Source organism: Aphelocoma coerulescens, chromosome 1A (genome assembly GCF_041296385.1).
Source record: "Aphelocoma coerulescens isolate FSJ_1873_10779 chromosome 1A, UR_Acoe_1.0, whole genome shotgun sequence".
NCBI lineage: Eukaryota > Metazoa > Chordata > Aves > Passeriformes > Corvidae > Aphelocoma > Aphelocoma coerulescens.
The window spans coordinates 38,763,923-38,782,568 of record NC_091014.1 but is presented as its reverse complement, the minus strand read 5'-3'; the positions used below and the strand labels follow the sequence as shown (position 1 = coordinate 38,782,568).

General features: G+C 39.9%; 2 protein-coding genes across 5 annotated transcripts; one reads left to right on the top strand and one right to left on the bottom strand.

The window, feature by feature from the left end:
- Window positions 1-465: 465 nt before the first annotated feature.
- LOC138104655 (glioma pathogenesis-related protein 1-like) lies at window positions 466-9,856 on the bottom strand. 4 transcript variants are annotated; one of them, XM_069003899.1, is made up of 7 exons: window positions 9,683-9,856; window positions 6,733-6,821; window positions 4,341-4,586; window positions 3,793-3,905; window positions 3,009-3,091; window positions 1,247-1,273; window positions 466-1,159 (listed from the first exon to the last, which is right to left on the bottom strand). In XM_069003899.1, the coding sequence occupies exons 1-7, from the start codon at window positions 9,711-9,713 to the stop codon at window positions 933-935; spliced, it is 816 nt and encodes a 271-aa protein (XP_068860000.1). In that variant the 5' UTR covers window positions 9,714-9,856; the 3' UTR covers window positions 466-932. The 4 variants fall into 4 exon arrangements, with proteins under 4 accessions (XP_068860000.1, XP_068860002.1, XP_068860001.1 ...); XM_069003901.1 differs by lacking the exon at window positions 9,683-9,856 and adding an exon at window positions 8,539-8,676; XM_069003900.1 differs by lacking the exon at window positions 9,683-9,856 and adding an exon at window positions 7,586-7,742.
- Window positions 9,857-10,184: 328 nt separating this feature from the next.
- Window positions 10,185-18,305, top strand: LOC138101480 (protein RIC-3-like). Its single transcript, XM_068999257.1, has 6 exons — window positions 10,185-10,416; window positions 13,189-13,394; window positions 14,570-14,636; window positions 15,706-15,796; window positions 16,906-17,015; window positions 17,620-18,305. Exons 1-6 carry the CDS (start codon window positions 10,257-10,259, stop codon window positions 17,907-17,909), a joined length of 924 nt encoding a protein of 307 aa, XP_068855358.1. The 5' UTR covers window positions 10,185-10,256; the 3' UTR covers window positions 17,910-18,305.
- The last annotated feature ends 341 nt before the right edge of the window (window positions 18,306-18,646 follow it).

Below are 18,646 nucleotides of genomic sequence, written 5' to 3'. Positions count from 1 at the left end.
CCAGCTTTAAATATTGATAGCACAGTTATGCATTGCTAATACCAGCCAGTATCTTCTGGCTTGAAAGATGGGCTTATTCCCCTTACTCACAAACATGTATTGGAACAATAGGGGTCAGGTTGAGGGCTAAATGTCTCTTGAAACAAACTAAATCCATCAGAGGTTTGGACTTTCTAAATGAGGCTGAGATTTCTAAACCAGCATCTGTCCCGGGCCCATTTCATCTTCCGTCTCTGTTTCCTGCTGTCTGAAAGCTCAGGATGGCTGTCATCTACTCTGCATTTTAGATTTTTTCACCATCTCACATCCTAAAATTAAGCTTTCCCCCTTGACACTCCCCCTTAATCCTTACTCTATCAACTTTCCCTGGTATTCTTCTACTTATGGAGAACAAGGATTAACTCTGAGAGAACTGAATAGTACAACTGACAATAGAGTAATGGACACTGACACATATAGGCTAAATGTAACCAGGGATAAGCTTTACTCCTGTTCATAAAAAGTAATATATACAGTTAAATCTCCATTATCTGGGGAAAATTGTGTCCGGGATAACTGAAGGTTAATGAAGATGAATTACTGCTTCTTTTGGGTACAGTGTGCCACCTCAGACATATCTTCATGATGCCCCAGGTTTCCAGGAGGATTCTTAGCACATGGAGTAATATCTATTCTCCGTGGTCCCTCTAGCAACCTAGCCCTAGAGCTAAGAGGCTTGTGCAGATATAAGAGCACGTTGCAGCTACTGCCAATAAATTATACTACCTCTATGCACAGCCACTTGTATTTTGCATTGAGTGAAGAAGCAACCTTTCCTATGCTGGATAAAAATTGCAGGGATAATGAGAAATGACCAAGTGTTTTTTTAAATGTGTGCGAATTATGTGAGAGTAATACAGCAGTAGGATCACAATCAGTGTCTTAACTGACCATTACTCATAAAAAAATCTGTGTGGAAATTGCTGTTGTACTAAAAGTACAGCACTAGCACTCAGTACGAGAAACAGTGGCCTTAAAATTAAAACACTAAGGCAGTATTGGTCACAAGAGGGACGTGGATGCTCAGCAGGTGGGATGTATGTTGGCACGGCAGGCCAGGGGGGATGGGACTGCGGTGGCTGGGGCTGTGTATCCCAGTCTGGATACCAGTTGGCATAACCTAAAAGTCAGTGAAGAAACAGGTGTTAAGATCTATAAGTCTTAGCCATACTTACAGGAAAGCCATTAAAAACAATTTGATACTTACTTATCAGCTTCTCACGTTCTGTATTTTCTGCAAAGAGATCAGAAGAGGAAAGAAATGTGAGTACCATTCAGTGGTGGTTCTTAATGTAAAGAGGTAAGCCTTTGCTTGTGCCTGGCTGCTTGCACTGATGATGCCTAAAACATCCTGCAAGGGGGAAGCAGGCCAGCAAGAGCAGGCTCCCAACTGCTCTGGAGTTCATATATTTTATTGAATTGAAAGAGAACCAGAAAAAAATGGCTGTATCAAGAAGAATTTGTGTCATGGGGGATGAGGGAATAAAAAGTAACAACAAAACATAGAATTTAATTTAAATTGTTACACATACCAAATCTAAGTAGTTACAGACAGACAAATATAATTACTAATTTATCATGGAAGTACACCTCTACTAAAAGATTTGACACATTTGCAGGACTGCCTATGTGCATCTTATTGAAGTTCCTCATTTGCCCTATAAGAGAAAATGGTAAAAGTGCTAGGATCTAGCACTTACCTTTTAAATACTCTGTTCCTCCTGTCCCTCCCCCTAGCCTTTGAGATATTTCTCGTTTTCCTGTGATGCATCAGTCTGAGACTTTAAGATGAGTCAGCCAGGATATTACAGAAGGAAATAAGAGTACCAAATGCTCAATCATTTCTACAGCTGAGGCTGTCTAGAGCCTGGCTAGTAAAGACCATCCCCATTAAACCTCTATATAAAATTCATATTTGATTTAAGACATTGCTGCATGTCCTTTAATCTCTGTTTATTTAAAATGTTGCCCAGTTTGGGACTAGGTGAATAGACATAAAGGTCCAACCCCTGCAAACTGCTGTTTGGAGCAGACTCAGAGTGATGGGGTACAGGCTGTGTGCTTCCCTGCTGTGCCCACACCCTGACACCGAGGGAGACAGACCCAGCACAGACTCACTCCGGCTCATTAGTGGGGAGGCAGGAGCAGGGAGCAGGCTGAGCCCCTTCGCCATCACCCACTTCTCTCCCAGGCTCAGGCAGCATGTTTGCAGGGAACACCTCCACCCCAGAGAGGGTGGAGCTCCAACCAAGCTCCTTTCACTGTTGCATCTTTGCGGGGTTTGGGAGTGGGCTGTGCCAGCTCAGCCCCACACCAGCTCCCAGCACAGGCCAGACATCCCACAGCTGCCACAGGCCTGCTCCAAAGGGGTTACCAGTCCTTTATTAATTGCTCCTCTGGATTTGATTTAAATCCCCTCATCCCCTGAGCCTTTTGAGCTCTGTTATAACTGTTCATTTAATTATGTTCCACCAGCACTCTGATAACACTGAGCATATTAGGGAAGAGATTTACAAGCAAGCTGTTTTTCAGAAAATTGTGGAAGTTAGAAATAACTGTGCTTTTTGGTACAGAAATATGGTTGTCTGGAAAATGTGTTAAGACATGCTAAACAAGCAAGAAAGCAAAAGATAAATTTCCTGTTTCTGCTGGGAGAGAAGAATCAGACTGAATATTTGCTGGGGCTAAAATTTTGGACTTAACTTCCTGACCAGATAAAAGAGAGAAAGTAGCCTAACTGATACTTCCCTGCATCAGAAACTCTGGCTTCTACTTCTGAGAGCCTTCAGCAGCAAAGTATTTCAATTATTTCCTTCTTACACTCTTCTTCCCAGAGTTTGGTACTGTTGCTGTGTAGTGTGCTACAGACCCACTATGCACTTAGTGCAAATTGGCTCATCGTATTTCTATTGCTAATTATGCCACTTTTACTTCTATGCAGTTTTTTTAGTTGATCACTTTGGTCTTACCACAGAGCTTGTCTACACACTTCTCATTACTGCATCTACTGCATGGCTGCCCTTCTTTATATGGTTTTCTTGGGTAATTCCCCCTGCAAAACATGAACAGTATTTTGTTAGCTGTCATTGAAAAGCTATCAAGGGGAGAGAATCCCCAAAAAACTGGTCATTGAAATTGTTTGAAATTCCTTTTAGATCAGATTAAAGCTCTCACTGGCATGGGGAACAGTTGACTCTCACCACTGGAAATTAATGAGACTTCTCAGGCAATACTGTATTATTGTAAGCATATAAAAATCTTCCTTTACTCCCTCATTGCCCACCTGGATTATAAAAAACAAACCTGTGAAAAGTAAGTCGAAATACTACAAGGTACCAGATAAACTAGAGGACTGTCTTCCTTTTATTTCTTAAATTACAATGTCTTGTCTGAAATTCGGGTAGGGACATAGAAAGATGTAATCTTTCTGAAGCGGGAAGATGACACCCTTTCCACTTTTCCTGCACAGACTGAAGTCAAAACAGATTTTCTTCTACCATCTGCATTACGGTGAGTGGTCTCAGCTATGATCTGCTGTCCTGGTTTTTTTAGAATGGGATTTTCTCCAGTCCCAGCTATGTCCAGTAGGTTCTGTTCCCAATGGCCAGGGGAAGTTTCCCTTGGACAAGTGACATGAGGATGTAGCTTATTCTGAAATTTGTTACAACTGCACCTGTCATTTTGGCATCTGATACCAGATCAGTTGGGATAGTTAAAAAATAAAAAACCCTCCAAATGCCATAATTAACTTACGCTGGCCCATAGTTACAAACAAAGTGTGCTGCTTTGAACAGTCCTGGAAAATTTTCAACTGTACTGCAGAAGTGAACTGCGCAGCCAACTTTGTAACTCTCTGCCCAAACGACCTGCAAGACAAAGGGAAGTACGTGATGCACTGTTCAAATACTGCCAAAGCAACAGCATTAAGGGAGGACAGAGAAGGAAAGTATCTCAAGGAAATTTAAATCAGCTGACACAGGAGCAACTTAAACAACCTGCAGGGCAGCTGGGATAAATGATGGCTTGATAGCCATTTTTGCACTTATTATCTGGCATCCCTGTAAACGTGAAATTGCCAGGGGATAATCCCTTTCCACCATTACTGGAAGTAGAACTTGACATCACTGGGGCTTGTAATATTTACTTCCAATCTCATGCAACAATAAGCTGGGGGGTGCAAAGCTCTGCTGTAATTCCTGTTCCAAAGCAACGTGTTCCAAGCCTGTACTCAGATTTTCAGTGAAATTAGACTATATATGTGTATATATAGGACTATAAAGAACTGGACATGTAAGACTCACCTGAGTGTAGTGACCACACTTGTCAGTACATGTATTGGTGCTGAAATCATAGCTGCTGACTTCATTAAACCAAGCCCCGAGTGCTGCATCCACAGAGAATATGTGGGCTGTGCCAGTCCAGATGTTTTCTCCAACAAATGCGAAGGTGGGGTGCATTTGCCCTGGTATTTCAAGGTAGGTGTTGTGGTTAAACGTGCACTTCTTTGCCCATGCTTTGGCAGTCTTAGCTAAAGCAGCATCCCAGGACTGTAGAAAAGGATGAAAACATACTATAACCTGCACTGCAGTGACTTAGCTGAATTCAAGCATTTTTAAACAGAAACTTGTTAAGAGTTCTTTTCCCCTTTTCTGCTTCTCATCCCTGCATTCAGTTTCTTTCTCTCACTTGACAGTTCTACTCCCATAGCAAATTTTTGTCTTTTTTCTCCCTTACCTATTGCAGGACATGCAGGATCTATCCATTGTCCTGTTGTATCTGACTTGTTAATATATTTAGAGCTGGAGTGCAGTCTTTAATCTGCCACACCTGAGAGGGGATAACTGTGAAACTCCCAGCTATAGAGGGGCTTGGAGGACTTTGTGCCTAGGAGAAGTTGGCTGTCCAGGGATTTGCACTTTGCAATTATTATCAGACCTGATAGGAATTCTGTTCTGCTGGCCAGGACAGAGGGGAGAGTTACAGCTGCTCCCTTCCTCAGCTCCTTCTGCCTCTTTTCTCTCTCAGCAGATGGACTAAGCAAATAAAAGACTCATCTCTGCTGGGCTGAGAAGGAAACACTCCTATCCAAAGAGGCAGAAGTGATAATTTGGCAAACCAATCTGGCAGACTTGCAGATTTTGCACTGACAGGAAAAGTTCAGTACAGGGAAATGCAAGTTAAGGGATGTGAGAAAAAATTGAGTTTGTGTTCATAACAACAGCTTTGGAGATGGCTATTACCACTTGAAAGTAGTAGACCAAATAGGAAATAAAGTATTAAAAAATTCTTTGCAAAGGAATGGAGAATAAAATCACATATATAATCATACTTCTGCAGAAGTGCTGTTAAATGCTGTGTGCAGCACAGCACCCCACCTCAAGAAAGGTGCACTAGAACTAGAAAGGCCAGAGAGAACCTGGAGTAGGATGATAATCTTCATGTTTGGAGGGCTTTCATATAACAAGAGAGTGCTCTGCAGCTTCAGTCAGAGACATCTGGACGTCTTTTGTGAAGTAGGTAAATAAGCAGCCATAACTTGCTTCTTCCAATACAAAGACCAGACACTGTTAAATGAAGCTAGGCATTAACAGGCCCAAATCAAACACAAGGAAAAAGCTTCACACAACCTGTGGTTAGGCTGTGCAGCTCTTTGCCATACGATGCTAGAAATGATAAAAACTTAAATAACCTCAAGGCTGAAAAAAAATCCAAAAAATCCATTTAGAGCTTGTAAGTACCATGCAACACCTTTGATTCAAGAGGCTTAAATATATTTGTCCTGCTGTTATTCCAGAATTGCTGGGTCTTTGGTCGGAGCAGGTGAGTTTGCTCTTGTACGCTAGCTTTTTAAATTAAACATTGTTTTTAAAATGGCAAGAAATTGAAGTCACTGGTACTCTGAATCTCACCCATTTACTGTGAGCTTCCATTTGTAGAAATGATTCCTACTCTGCATGTGGTTATGCATTTAACTTCCTTTCCATCTCTGCAGTACTGCTGGAGGGCTCAGAGAAGTGACATGCACTGACTGGGGTTACCTCCCTCAGCTAGCTATACACGTTTTTCCTTATGTATTCCACTGAACAACTTGTGACCTACCCATAGCCTGTTCTGATATCCACTGTATTTGTAGGAAGCTCTGCTTTTCAGCCTAGGTATTACTATCCCTACTCTTCAAACCCTGCTACAGCAAATGAAGATCAGGTATCTAAATGGATGTCCTGAAAACTCCCTTTATTCAACACATGTTCTAGATTAGAAGAAACAACAGGAGATGACAGATTTTCAACAAATCCTGTTGTGCAGATTGCTTGCTCAGGAACTTTTCAAAAACCAAGCAGCTTCCTTGTATGAAACCTGACCTGATATAAAACAGATTACTATCGCTCTTAGAAAGAGGTAGATGACACACTGAGAACTGAACACTATTTTTTGCAATACAGCCCTTTGCTCTGACTGAAGTTGAGAGTAGCTAAATCTTGTGCTAAAAAAGAAATTAGCTTCAAATTATTAAAACTGAACAATACCGTGAAAATCGATGTCTTTTCTATTTCTTAAAAAGAAACAACATATATGTTACAGAAATCATTAACTGAAATGGAAAGAATAGCACAGTGCAAATGAAGAATAAGATGGGCTAAATCAGCAGCCCAATCTATAATAATTTCAAACAGATCACAAACACCACCTTACCATACGAAACATGTTGCTGGCTGGTGGATGCACTTTGGATCGAAATGTGTTGTGAGCTCTCACACAATCTTCAATGAACTTTGCATCTTCTATGTCAGGCAAGGGATATTGCAGATCAGCATGAAAGCAAGTGAAGAAATCCAGTAAGAACAATGCAGCAAAGAAAAATGTGATTTTCATAACTCTCCAGTGGGTTTTTTTTTAAGTTTTAAAAAGACAAATCTCTTAAGTGGAGATGATACCAGCAAGCAGTTTTTCAGAGGTTGGCCTCTGGGTATGGAAGCACTTTGAAAGTGTCAAACTAAGAGGAAGTGAAGTGCAATTGCTTAATAAGGTACAACTCTATCTGACATCATAGCTGGCAGTCAAAGGGTGAAGCGTGAAGCAGGCATCTGCCATGCACATCAGCAAGAAGCAACACTCCAAGTATACTTCTGTCTTTCCTTTGAGTGTTCTCCATCTTGGTTGGCTGCCAAACCATTCTGTGATTGTAGGTCTTATCTGAAGAGATGCTGCAAACAGCTTTCTTAAAACCCGCACCAATAATAAAAACTGTAGTTTTGAAAAAACAGAAATCTGCTGCTCAGCTGATTTTCCAATAGTATTGCTTAGTCATATCAGCTTAGTTATAATTATGTTGCAGGACGTTGCTTCCATTTCAGAATTACTCAAGGTAGGAATAACTCAGAGTTAGGAAATCTGTGCTTCAGCAGGAGTCAAAAAAAGGTTTTTGAACAGCACCTGTCTGCAGAACAGACATTCTGGCCTGGTTTGGTGTGTAACAAAAATAAAATTTGGAAATCCCAAGCTTGAGTATGTGTTGATTCTCTCCTCCTTAGTTATTTGCTATTACCTGCTAGCCTGAAATCACTGGAGGAGCTTCCTGTGCTCTTGGAGAGTAGCTACAAGATTGGCACTCCTGGTGTAACATTCCAAATCTGATCACTTCTTGGGGCAGTAGGATGGTATGTGTTGGCATTTGTATTGTCTCCCCAGCTGTTCTACAAGCTGGTGGAATTTTTTTTTTCAAACCTAAACCGATTTGTACATATATGCAAGAGCATAAGAAGAACCATATGTTTTAAGAGCTAAGGTCTTGTATCCCAGTTTTAGGTAGGTTTACAGGGAAAATTTTTTGCAAATAGATTGTAAAAGATGTTAATGGGTCTTATTCCCTGCTCAGTTTTGCCCGTCACACTTCATGTAAAACCATGATTATATTACAACTGTGCAGTTTGCACAAAAAATATCACACTAAAACTGAACCTTTAATTTAACAGTACAGTGATCTTGCACTTATATATGCATGCAGTTGAAATTCTGTGTTTGGAAAATGAACTGAGATTTTATGCAGTAGGAAATTTTGATGGGTCCAGGATAGCCCAGGTTAAAAAATGCTTTCTTGCATTTCTGGCTCCATCTAGTGACTCTATCTATATTTAAAGCAGAAGTCCAGCCTGCCCTCGAGCATCTATGATGTTTTCTCAAGAAGACAGTTTTAGACCTTTGCCAGCATTAAGCAGTTGATCTCGACAATTAAGTTTTGGGATTTTGATATCACATTATATTTGTCTGGACAATACAAGCATTGCCTATCCTTGTGAATTTTAGCACCATGAGCTGGGAGCTGGGTACATGCAAGAGGCTTTACAGCCTCATGATTTTGAAAAATTCCCCATGTTTACATCCCACTTTCTCTCTTCTGGTAGTCACTAACCAGGACATTTTACCAAAGATAACTCTGACTTGAATGTAACAACCACAAACCTTAGCACAGTTCCGCACTATGAAAATTAAGAGTCTGACCTTATCACACCAATTTAATGGCATCAGCAACATCAAAAACTTTATGACTTCCAACCCAAATATTCTTTCCAACAGATGTGAAATTTGGATGGCACAGATGTTTCTTACTTAAGTATATGTTAAGTTTAAAAATGCATTTGTCTGTGCCCTTGCAGTCTGTGCCAAAGCTGCATCCCAAGTCTGCAAAACATGAAAAGTGAAATAGTTATGCAATGTTAAGTTACAACAAAATCTTAAACAATCTGATAAAACAATAAAGCAGATAGATATCAAATGCTGGAGTTTCATAAAGAAATATTTTCCCTTATTTAGGCAAGTGCCTCTGTTTTATTTTAATTGACTTTTCTTATTGCAGCAGAGATATACAAACTAATTTCATTAGACAAGTTTTTCCTCCCTTCACTGTTGAAAATTAACTTTGTAAGAGCAATTGCTAGCAGCTGAAAAGATGTTTGAAATGCAGTTTTGTCTTCAGGTAAGGAATCTCTGGCATATTAATTAAACATGAAACTTTTTGAGTTTTTGTTACTGAACAGGTCTTTAAGGATTTCGATTTGATACTTAAAAAATAATTCAAATTAAAAATGCACAGATAGTGTAGGTTCAACAGTACAAATATTTTAAGTATTTTTAAGAGAGGCTCTGGAAACAAGTATTTACTCCTCCTATGGTAAGGCTTTAAATACACATTAGGGCATTTTACAAAGACAGCTTCATGAGGTAAACGTGCCAATTCTTGGCCAGTAACTCATTCTACTACCTTTTACTTCTTTGCAGCTGATTCCTGAACATAAACAATCTTCTGTATTTGTCTTCCAGTCATGACTGTTTTTCAGCAAGTTTACCTTTAAAGTACCTAATTTTATATCTTAAAAGAAGGTGATGTGGTTTATTGCCTAGGGTAACTGGCTCATATGTTTCAGTTCACACTTAGTTTCTGTGTGGACTTTACAGTTAACTCCACTGGCTGCTGATACTCTTTCCTCCCTTAGGCCTTTGGTTTTTCCCTAACTGTACTTTCAGTCATAACTTTTCCTGGTGTTCCTATTCCTGAGTATTTAAAACTGTGCGTGATGTCTTTTGCAAACTTCATCACTTCCAAAATGACCCCTCCCCTTATCTGCCAATCCAGCTTAAAACCCACCCAAGCAAAGGACATTCTTTGCCGAATACATGCGTGTTCCCAAGCATGTTCAGGATGCTCATCCTTTAGCTGCCCATTGCTAGCATGTTCCTCTTGAGGCACAAAGCGGACTAAACATCAAACATCTGCTTTTTCTGCATCTTCTTCACTTTTGTGTGACACTTTCCAGCAAAAATTTTCATTTGCGATTGGAAATGCCCTTCAACCCTAAGAGTGCAGCCCATAAATTGTTTCAGACGGAGCGCCCGGCCGCCCCGGGGCGGTGCCCGGAGGTGCCTGCGGGCCGTGGGGCGGGGCCGTGGGGCGGGGCCGTGGGGCGGGGCCGTGGGGCGGGGCCGTGGGGCGCGGCCGTGGGCGGGGCCGTGGGGCAGGGGCGTGGGCGGGGCCGTGGGGCCGGGCCGTAGGCGGGGCCGTGGGGCCGGGCCGTGGGCGGGGCCGTGGGGCCGGGCCGTGGGGCGGGGCCGTGGGGCCGGGCCGTGGGGCGGGGCCGTGCCGCGGGGCGCCGCCGGGGGCCGCTGTGGCGGCTGTGCGGGGCGCGGCCCGGCCGCGGGAAGGCGGCGGAGAGGCGGCGGCCATGGCGCTGTCGGCCGTGCAGCAGGTGCTGCTCTCAGCCGTGTTGGTGCTCTGCGTCTTCGTCGTCATGCCCAGGATGTTCGGGGGAGGCGGCGGCGGGCGGGCCGGCCGGTCTCCGCGGGGCGGCCCCGGCTATTACGATCCCCGCCAGCACGGCAGAGGTAGGAGCCGGGGCGGTGCCGCGGCCGGGGTTCCGTGCGGGAGCCGCCGCGGGCTCGGGCGGGCTGGAAGGGAACCCCGGGACCCGAGAGGGATGTGCCCTCGTCCGGCGGGAGGCGCCGGGTGTACACGGGCTGTGGACGGGGAGGCCTGGTCAGACCGCTTCGAGCTGGCCTGTACGCGCCTTAAACACCCCGGTGTGCTGCTGTTGTGGCTCGCCAGTGCTTTGGGTTTTGTCTTTGTTGTCTTACCAAAACTACTCTTTAAGTGCAAGAAACGCCCGGTAATTGGAAGTGTGGGGTGGTGTGACGAGCAGTGCCTGCAGGGGCACAATCGAACAGATGAGGAACTGGGAGGTGTCACAGGGGAAAACTCAAGTGCAGTAAGGAAGCCAAGTGTTGCTGTTAGTAAATGTATCCACAGAGTCGTACAAAATCTGTCCGGCAGTGTATTAAAAAAGAGTCCAAGATGCTTGTTTAGAAAAGGTATCAATGAATGGGCTACAGAGTTTACTACTTGTGGGAGCTAAGATGGTAGAAATACATGTTAAGTCATGTCAGTGCATGTCACGATTCAGCTGAAGGTCCAAAGGTCCACCTTTGTTTTCGACAATCACAAAAAGCCTGCTTTTGTGATGTAGCTCTGTGATTCATTGATAATGCCTTCCAAGGCGTTTCAAACCGAGAGATAGCTAGCTAGTTGCTACAGTCCTGCAAATGTGTCTGTGCCGGCAGAAAAATCGAGGCTTGAGCTGCTACCATGTTCTTCCCAGCTGATGTCAAACTTACTTCATAAGCTTCATAAGCTCTTGCCTGGCCTGTTTTCTCTTGATTAGCTGTATATTTCCTATGGATCAAGTTATTTTAAAACCAAATTCTTAAAAAACAGAAACACTTCACATGCCTGTGATTCTACCGAAGTACTGGCCCAGCACTGACTAAAATAAATTTCAGACAGATCTCCTCACCTCTCTGGGTGGTTCTTTTTTCCTGCTTGGCTAGTAATTCACTTTGCTGTTTCCTCTGTGGGATAAACTTGGTGCAGGACACTGGACTCCAGTAAGATTCAACGTTCCTCCTCTCCACCCAGAAGGTGTTTCCCTTGCCACATTCTTATTTGTATGATCTGTAGAAATCTTTTTGTCTGTGATACTATTTTAGTAAAACTTCTCATTTACATTAAAAACAAGTAGAACTTAAAGTAGGTAAAAAAGGTGAGTGTAAATGTAAAACTAGGAATCAGTATGAAACATTCTGAAAGGTGGAAAAATATGTATAATATAAAATGTGATTTCCAGATTAGTTAGTGAAGTTTTAGCAAGTCTAAACCTACTTGTCCTGAAAGGAGCATGCGTGCCAGAGTTTGCACTGAGTGATGAAGGTAGCTTGAGTTCTGATTGTATCAGCTAGGGCGCTTAGTTATTGCTTAATTGTCCAGTTGTGTTTTGAGTTCCAATGAACAAACACAGGCATAAAAGGTGCGTGTTGCAAACTGATGAATTACATGTGGAAGAACTTGCAGTCATACCTGGCATGACTTCACTTTAGATCTGATAGTAAAGGCTGCTACACCCAAGGTCATCCCTGGAGGTCTGAAAAACTTTTTTGGCTAACTCATTTTAGGCAATACTAAAACACTGTTCAAGATCTCTTATCATAAAGTACCTGTTTAGATTAGCAGAATTAAATTCATTTTTTTCTCTTGTAGTTTGCAGAAGCTGTAGCCAAATAGGTGTTTCACTGGGAGGTGTAACTTTAATTTTTTCTCTCTCTGATGGTGGCTGTACTTTGCACACTTCAGTTATACCATGAGTTCCTGAAATGCCAGTATTACAGTATTAATTGACAAGAAGTGATTTCCATAATGGTCTTTTGTTTGGGAGTTTTTATAGAATGTGAACCTTATCATACCCATACTCAGTTCTGATACGTTAAATTCGAAATTGTAAGTCTAGGCAGTTGATTGAGACATGATTGTAAAACTTCACAGTCCCCCAATCCCCTGCCATCTCTGCAAGCATCTGCATTCTTTAGCTGATGGTACCATGAACCCACAAACCCTTGATTTAATTACCAAATAACCTGTTTCCTAGGTTGAACAATGACACTGGCTGTTTTCTCATCTGCTCCCTGTTCTGGTAGGCAAATTACATGCAAAAGTACTTCTGACTTCCAAGGTTGCATCTCTTGGCTATTGTGTAATTTTTTCCTGATAAATATTTGATTTGCAGAGGTACAGTACTTCTAAGCCTGTGGGAATATCCATGTAAAACTGAAATTACTGTCAAAATAATGTAAGCAGCAGCACAGCACGTACATTTCAACAAAACTTTTTTCTTCTGGGACCAGACACTTCAATTTGTAATTAATTCAGTTCCTTTGGTGCAAAGGAAAAAATATTAATTACTGTTTCCAGCGTTATCAATAGTTTCTCTGGGTATGCTTTAATTTCAAGATTTAAATTGTTTCTTGTTACGTCTGTCTTTCTATGATTTGCTGAGGGTTTGCCAATGTTGCTGTGAAGGAAGAAGCTTAAAATTTGTATATTAAAGAAACCAAGCTTCGTTGGAGAGTTTTTGCTGCCTAGATTTAACTGTGCATCCTGTTAACATAAGAATAATTTAAAATTTTTTTATTGGATGCAAGGCTGCCCACACTGTCTTAGAAGAGTGATGAACAAAGATGATTACACAAGAAGAAAACAATTTAATTCCAGTTGTGGACTCCTGATTTCATTTCTTACCTTGTTATCTTTCCCTCAATTTAATTTTTAAGGTAGTCCTCAGACAGTTTATCAAGTTCACCGGCATCCAGGAAGTTCTGACAGTAATACTTACCAGAGTATTCAGCAGATGAGAAATGCAATGGAAAAAGAGATAAAAAGCGAGAGAACGAGAGGAAATGGTAGAGAGTTAGCATTCACCCTCATGCCATTGTATGCTCTTGGAGTGGGAATGTTTGCAGCATACAAACTTCTTAAGGTAAGCCATAGGAAAAGCATTAAGTTATTGTAGTTAGGAGGAAATGTAACTGCTTGGCTTGTTTGTTTGTTTTTCCAGTTCTGAGTCCATGTATTTGGTTGTCCAAAAGCCATTTCTTGCTCTGAGTGTAAAGTCCAAAGTTAAAATTTTAGCGTATCTAGTTCTTCCTTATGAAGGCTTCTGGCTTACGTATTTTTAGACATTTGAAGAAGTGAGAATCTCACCCTGTAGCCTGAAATGAGAAGCTGAGAACCTAAACAGTGCTGCTACCTGAGTCTGTAACCTAAGTCTCATCAGTGTTTCACTCCCTTTTCATTCTTCAGAATGAGATTGAGTGTGGGAAGGAGGCGGACAATTCCTGCAGAGCAGTGCTCTTAGATTAGCAGTTAGATGGAATTGCGAGTAGACTGGATCTTTTGTTTGGACTTCTCATTTGATCATGCAGTTGCAACATACAGGTTTATTCACATAACGGGATACCTTTTCTACCATTTGTAAATTAAAAAGGGAGAACACATGATCACTTGTTTTTTAAAAGGAATCAGTCTTGAAATGTATTATTTATAGTAAGAGATACTACAGGACTTGCAAAGCTGAGTGTACCTGGATTACTGTTGCTTGCCCTCAGGGAAAATAAAAATGAACAGGAGTAAGACTGGAGACAGCATCCTCATTGCTGGAGTCAGTTCATGTTAATCATGTTAATCATGTTCATGTATGTGAAAAGTATCACAGCTTAGCAAAATGAGTATAGAGGCTGCCCAGTTTAGTATAAGATTTAAAAATAATGAAAACCATATTTTGGGTGTTACAATTGTTTACACTTGGGCTTGTGGGATTGAAATGTAAATATTTTCATAATAGTATCTTTATTACTTTAAGAAATAAATTCTGTATAGTAATTAATGATAGGAGACTGGATCCAGTAACCTAGAAGTTCTGCTCCTTTTTGAAATAGCAACTGCTTTCTTTTACAGCTTTTGCCAGTCATGTTGTGTTTGCTTAAAATCAGAAGTGTTAGTTTAAGACAGGAAGAAGGCATCACAGAAGAAAAGTTTCATTAATGTAGCACATCTTCCTGGTTGCTGTTTACTTTCACTGAAGTTCTAAAGGCAGTGTTGGTTTTAGTACACAAATGATGATGAAGTTGTTTAACTCAACTGTATTTTTTAAAGATGAAGTCACATGAGGAAAGTCATTCCAAAAAGGAAAAAAGTACGGAAGACAAGGCAAAGGAAACAGGTAAGATACCCATTCAGAATGCGTATGTTCAACAAAAATGCTTGTTTCCTACTGGAACAAAACATGTTTTCATTGATGCAATCTAGCTAAATGAAGACAATCTTTTAAGTTACTGAGAGCAGTTAGGAATCTACAAAAACCCACTTTGTTATTCTGTATGTTTGAAATGCTTGTTTGAGGTTTGTTTAAATTCTCCAGATGTAATGCTCTTTAAAACAGCTATAGTAATGCAGTATGATTCTCTTAATCACTTTATCACTTAAGATCTGTTCACTTTTCTTCAGTTTAAATGGGATATAATTAAATAGGTATATTTAAATAATATAATGATCTGGTTTAGAATTGATAGTGGAATAGTATGGCTAAACAATTATACAGACCATTTATGATTTTTAGGCCAAATGGGAAACCTGTCAAAAACTTTCAAAGTTGATGCTGTTTTCATACCTTTCCCTCCCTTGTCTAGACACATTTTTAGTGAATTGAACATCTTTTGGTGTCTCTGTACACCAGGTCTGGAATCAGGCTCAGCAGTGATTTGCTACACTCCCTACTCATCATCCTTGTGTGTTGTCTTTCTTCAAAGTTTAATTGTATTTTAGGAGGAGTGACTCCTCTTGATTCTAGTGCATTGAGCGTTAAATATATTTGTAAGGTGTGAATAGGCAAACACATGAAAGCATATTAAGTATAAATACAGTACTTACATCTCAGGAAGTCTTGCAGCTGCATAGTTTTTGACACTGGGAAGGTGAGCTCCACATTCTTGCTCAGTTTCTACAGAGGTGTCTTCTGTGTGGGCACTATTGGAGACAGGTTACTGGGTGGCCAGGACTTCTGTTTACACATAGTAAGGCTTCTGTTCTTACCCCCACCATTCCCTTTCCATATTGTAGAATTTTATAGATGAAAGAAGCTTTCTGGTTTTGAATCTGTCCAACCAAAAATATAAATTAATATCCTAATGATATTGTAAAGACATTACTTACAATGTTCTTTCTCTTTTGCTCCGCCCCTCCCCCCCCTCTTTTTTTGTTGTATTGCTTTTGTTTGTGTTTGTTTCTGTTAGAGCATCAGCTTTTAGAACTGGAGCAACATCTAGCACAGACAGAGAAAATGTTAAATTCTTTATTGACTCAGTTGGATCCACTTTCAAACTGGTGAGTGTTTCTAAAAAAATCTCAGTGTTGTTTCCTGTAAATTGAAATTTGCCAAAATGTTAACAAAGAGTTCTTAAAATGATCCTTATATATACGTCAGGAACAGTTTTAGGAGCCTTCTTTGATTACTTATTGTTTCCGTACCCTTTTGCAGGTAATACCAGTTCTGCCATTTGTGAACTTTTTCACAGACACCTCTCATCTCTTGTTCACCAAAAATAAATGCAGAAAACATATGATCATGTTACTGTGGCTTAACAAGATGAATTTTAATAATGACCAAGGAGACTAATAGTGAAAATAAACTCAGTAGCATTTGAAAGCCCTTGTGGGAATTAGATTTTGGTAGCAGAGTGAGTTTCTTCCTTAGATGTAATTATAAGGAAAAAATAGTTATCAAGGTACAGCTGCTTATTTTTGTGTTTTGAAATGAATCTGTAAAGTGTGTGTATTTCAGTGAAATAGAACTTCTCTATTTTAGTGTGACAAGAGAATCAGTAATACAAAAACTCCTTGTAGTTTTGGAGAAGTTCTGTTCTTAAGAAGCCAGAGCCTTATTTATCTACTAGAAATAAAAATATCCATGCAGTTAATTTTGTAGACTGACATCCTCATGAAACAGGATGCTTTTAGATTAAAACATGCAGAATCAGGAGATGGTTTGTTCAGTGTACTTCTGAACTTAGTATATGCTGAAACTATTAAGCAGCAAATTCACCGGCCAGTTTGCGTAACAAATTTCTTGTAGTGATGGGGAGGAAAGTAAAAAAACCTTGAGTGAGGAAAGCCTTTAAACTCTAAAGTTCTGTATTAGACATTGTTGTACTACTACTAACAGTACTGCGGATAATTGTTACTTGTGGTACTCATTATTGACCTTGGCCATTGGGGCTCCAGCGTTGGAGTTCAGTGACATTCAATAGTTGTATGATGTGATGGGCTCCCCACTTCTCAAGAGACAGTTCTCAAAGGAAAGCTTGACCTAAACATTTCACAAACCTAACTATGGTATTTATGCACAGAAAGAAATATTGCAATAAGTGTATTATTATCAAGCACTCCCTTCCAAGATAATCTTTGACCTGTTAACATTTGTCTTCTTTTTCTAGTGTCAATGCTTTAGCTTGTGAGCAGAAAGATGAAATAATGACACAGCTCCAATCAATTAGACGACTGATGAAAGAAAGTGGATTGGATAAATCAGAAAACAAGACGAAAGGTATTTTAATTTTCAGATAGATAGATAATTAAGTAGTTCATATTTTAAAAGAATTAATGGATTTTACTATAATAATGTTCAGCTTCTATACCTTAGGTAATTTGTGTGGAATTAGTTTTATTTTGGAGGAATACCATTCTTCCTGTTTGAGATGTGTCTAATTTCAAATTTTTGATACATCGTGCTGTATTTAAGAATAGGTGCTAAAGACATTGAACTGGCATGGACCACACAGTCGCATTCTGCTTTGATAAAACAGGCTTTTGGAATGTCAGTTCCTAAGCAGTCTGTTAGTACTGGACTAACTTTAGGCTAAGGATTTACAAATGGGAATCTCTGAGGCTGTGAGTAATGCTTGCATACAACACTAAACAGCAAACTGTGTATTGGTTTCAACTGGAGACTTCCAAGAGCTGCATAGTAGCCCAAGAGAAATCTTAAATGTTAAGGATGGTTCATTAGAAATTTGGGGAATTTTTGCATTATTTGAGTCTTAATAGAAGAGAAAAAAAAAAAATTAAAAAATATTCTACTTCTAAACTGACCTGAAATTTAGAGCCTTTCCAGTAAACTTTAATTTTGATTATTTTTTGTGAATTTTAAGATCTTGGACACATTTGTAATGAGAAACTTGAAGATCTCATTCAGTCATTTGCTGAACATTCTCAAGAGAAAGAAATGGACAACAGAGAAGATGACTGTAATGAAGATTTGCTTGCGGATATTGATAATGATTACAAAATAGAAGAGCATGAATTACACGATGAATGTGAAATACATCAGTTGGAGCCAGATGTTGTAGAAGACGACGAAATGATAAGCACAGATGTCATTGAATCAGAAGAGATGGCACTGAGGAGACGCAATAGATATGAATGGAATCTGCATATGTAAAACTTTCAAAAGCTTATGAATTCTTTTTATAATGTCGTATGCACTTTAAACTGTTTGAAATGAAGTTATGTGCACTGCTATATGCTTTAAAAAGAGGGGTGAAATACTGCCTTTGCTCGTATCTGTGACAATTCTGTAACTGACTTCAGTGGCAGCAGAATTTTACTCAGGATGTTTACATATTTTTTCTATTTATTTTTTCCCTATAAAATTATTTCTGTACTCTGTATATAATGCACTGTAATTATATCTGATGCTTCACTAAAATATTAGAGAATCTTCTAATTAAGACTATAAAGAATAGATATTTCATAATTGTTTTGTAACTAGTAAGCATTATGCCACTTGAACTGTGACTTTCTTGAGTTCATTAAAGAGCATGCACTGATGAATTCAGCTCTTTGTGGAAAAATTTTCTTTTTGGGAGTGTGAAAATCAGTATAGGTTAAGTCTTTGAGATCCATTCATAATTAAGTTTTTTAATTTGGAGGGAGAAGTTTAGCCATGGACACTATATTAAAATAATAATGTCTGAATTTGCAGTCCTTTGAGTAATGGTGTTTAGTTTTGTATGTCAGCTTAATCCCTAATGTATTACACTGGGTCACTTAATTTCTTCCCCACTTGTCACTGGTTAAACTCAGCAGCAGCTGTCTAATAACTGAGTGATACCCATTAATACTGTATGTCTGTTTCACATTTATTTTAATACCATAGAATCTGGCCTTTTGATTCAT

Coding starts and splice junctions, on each gene's coding strand:
- LOC138104655 (XM_069003898.1), bottom strand. CDS start 6,912: ATGAAAATCACATTTTTCTTTGCTGCATTGTTCTTACTGGATTTCTTC. Junction 4,587..6,732: donor CCAGCAACATGTTTCGTATG/GTAAGGTGGTGT, acceptor CCTTTTCTACAG/TCCTGGGATGCTGCTTTAGC. Junction 3,906..4,340: donor AGTGTGGTCACTACACTCAG/GTGAGTCTTACA, acceptor TTTGTCTTGCAG/GTCGTTTGGGCAGAGAGTTA.
- LOC138101480 (XM_068999257.1), top strand. CDS start 10,257: ATGGCGCTGTCGGCCGTGCAGCAGGTGCTGCTCTCAGCCGTGTTGGTG. Junction 14,637..15,705: donor AGACAAGGCAAAGGAAACAG/GTAAGATACCCA, acceptor TGTTTCTGTTAG/AGCATCAGCTTTTAGAACTG. Junction 15,797..16,905: donor TTGGATCCACTTTCAAACTG/GTGAGTGTTTCT, acceptor TTCTTTTTCTAG/TGTCAATGCTTTAGCTTGTG.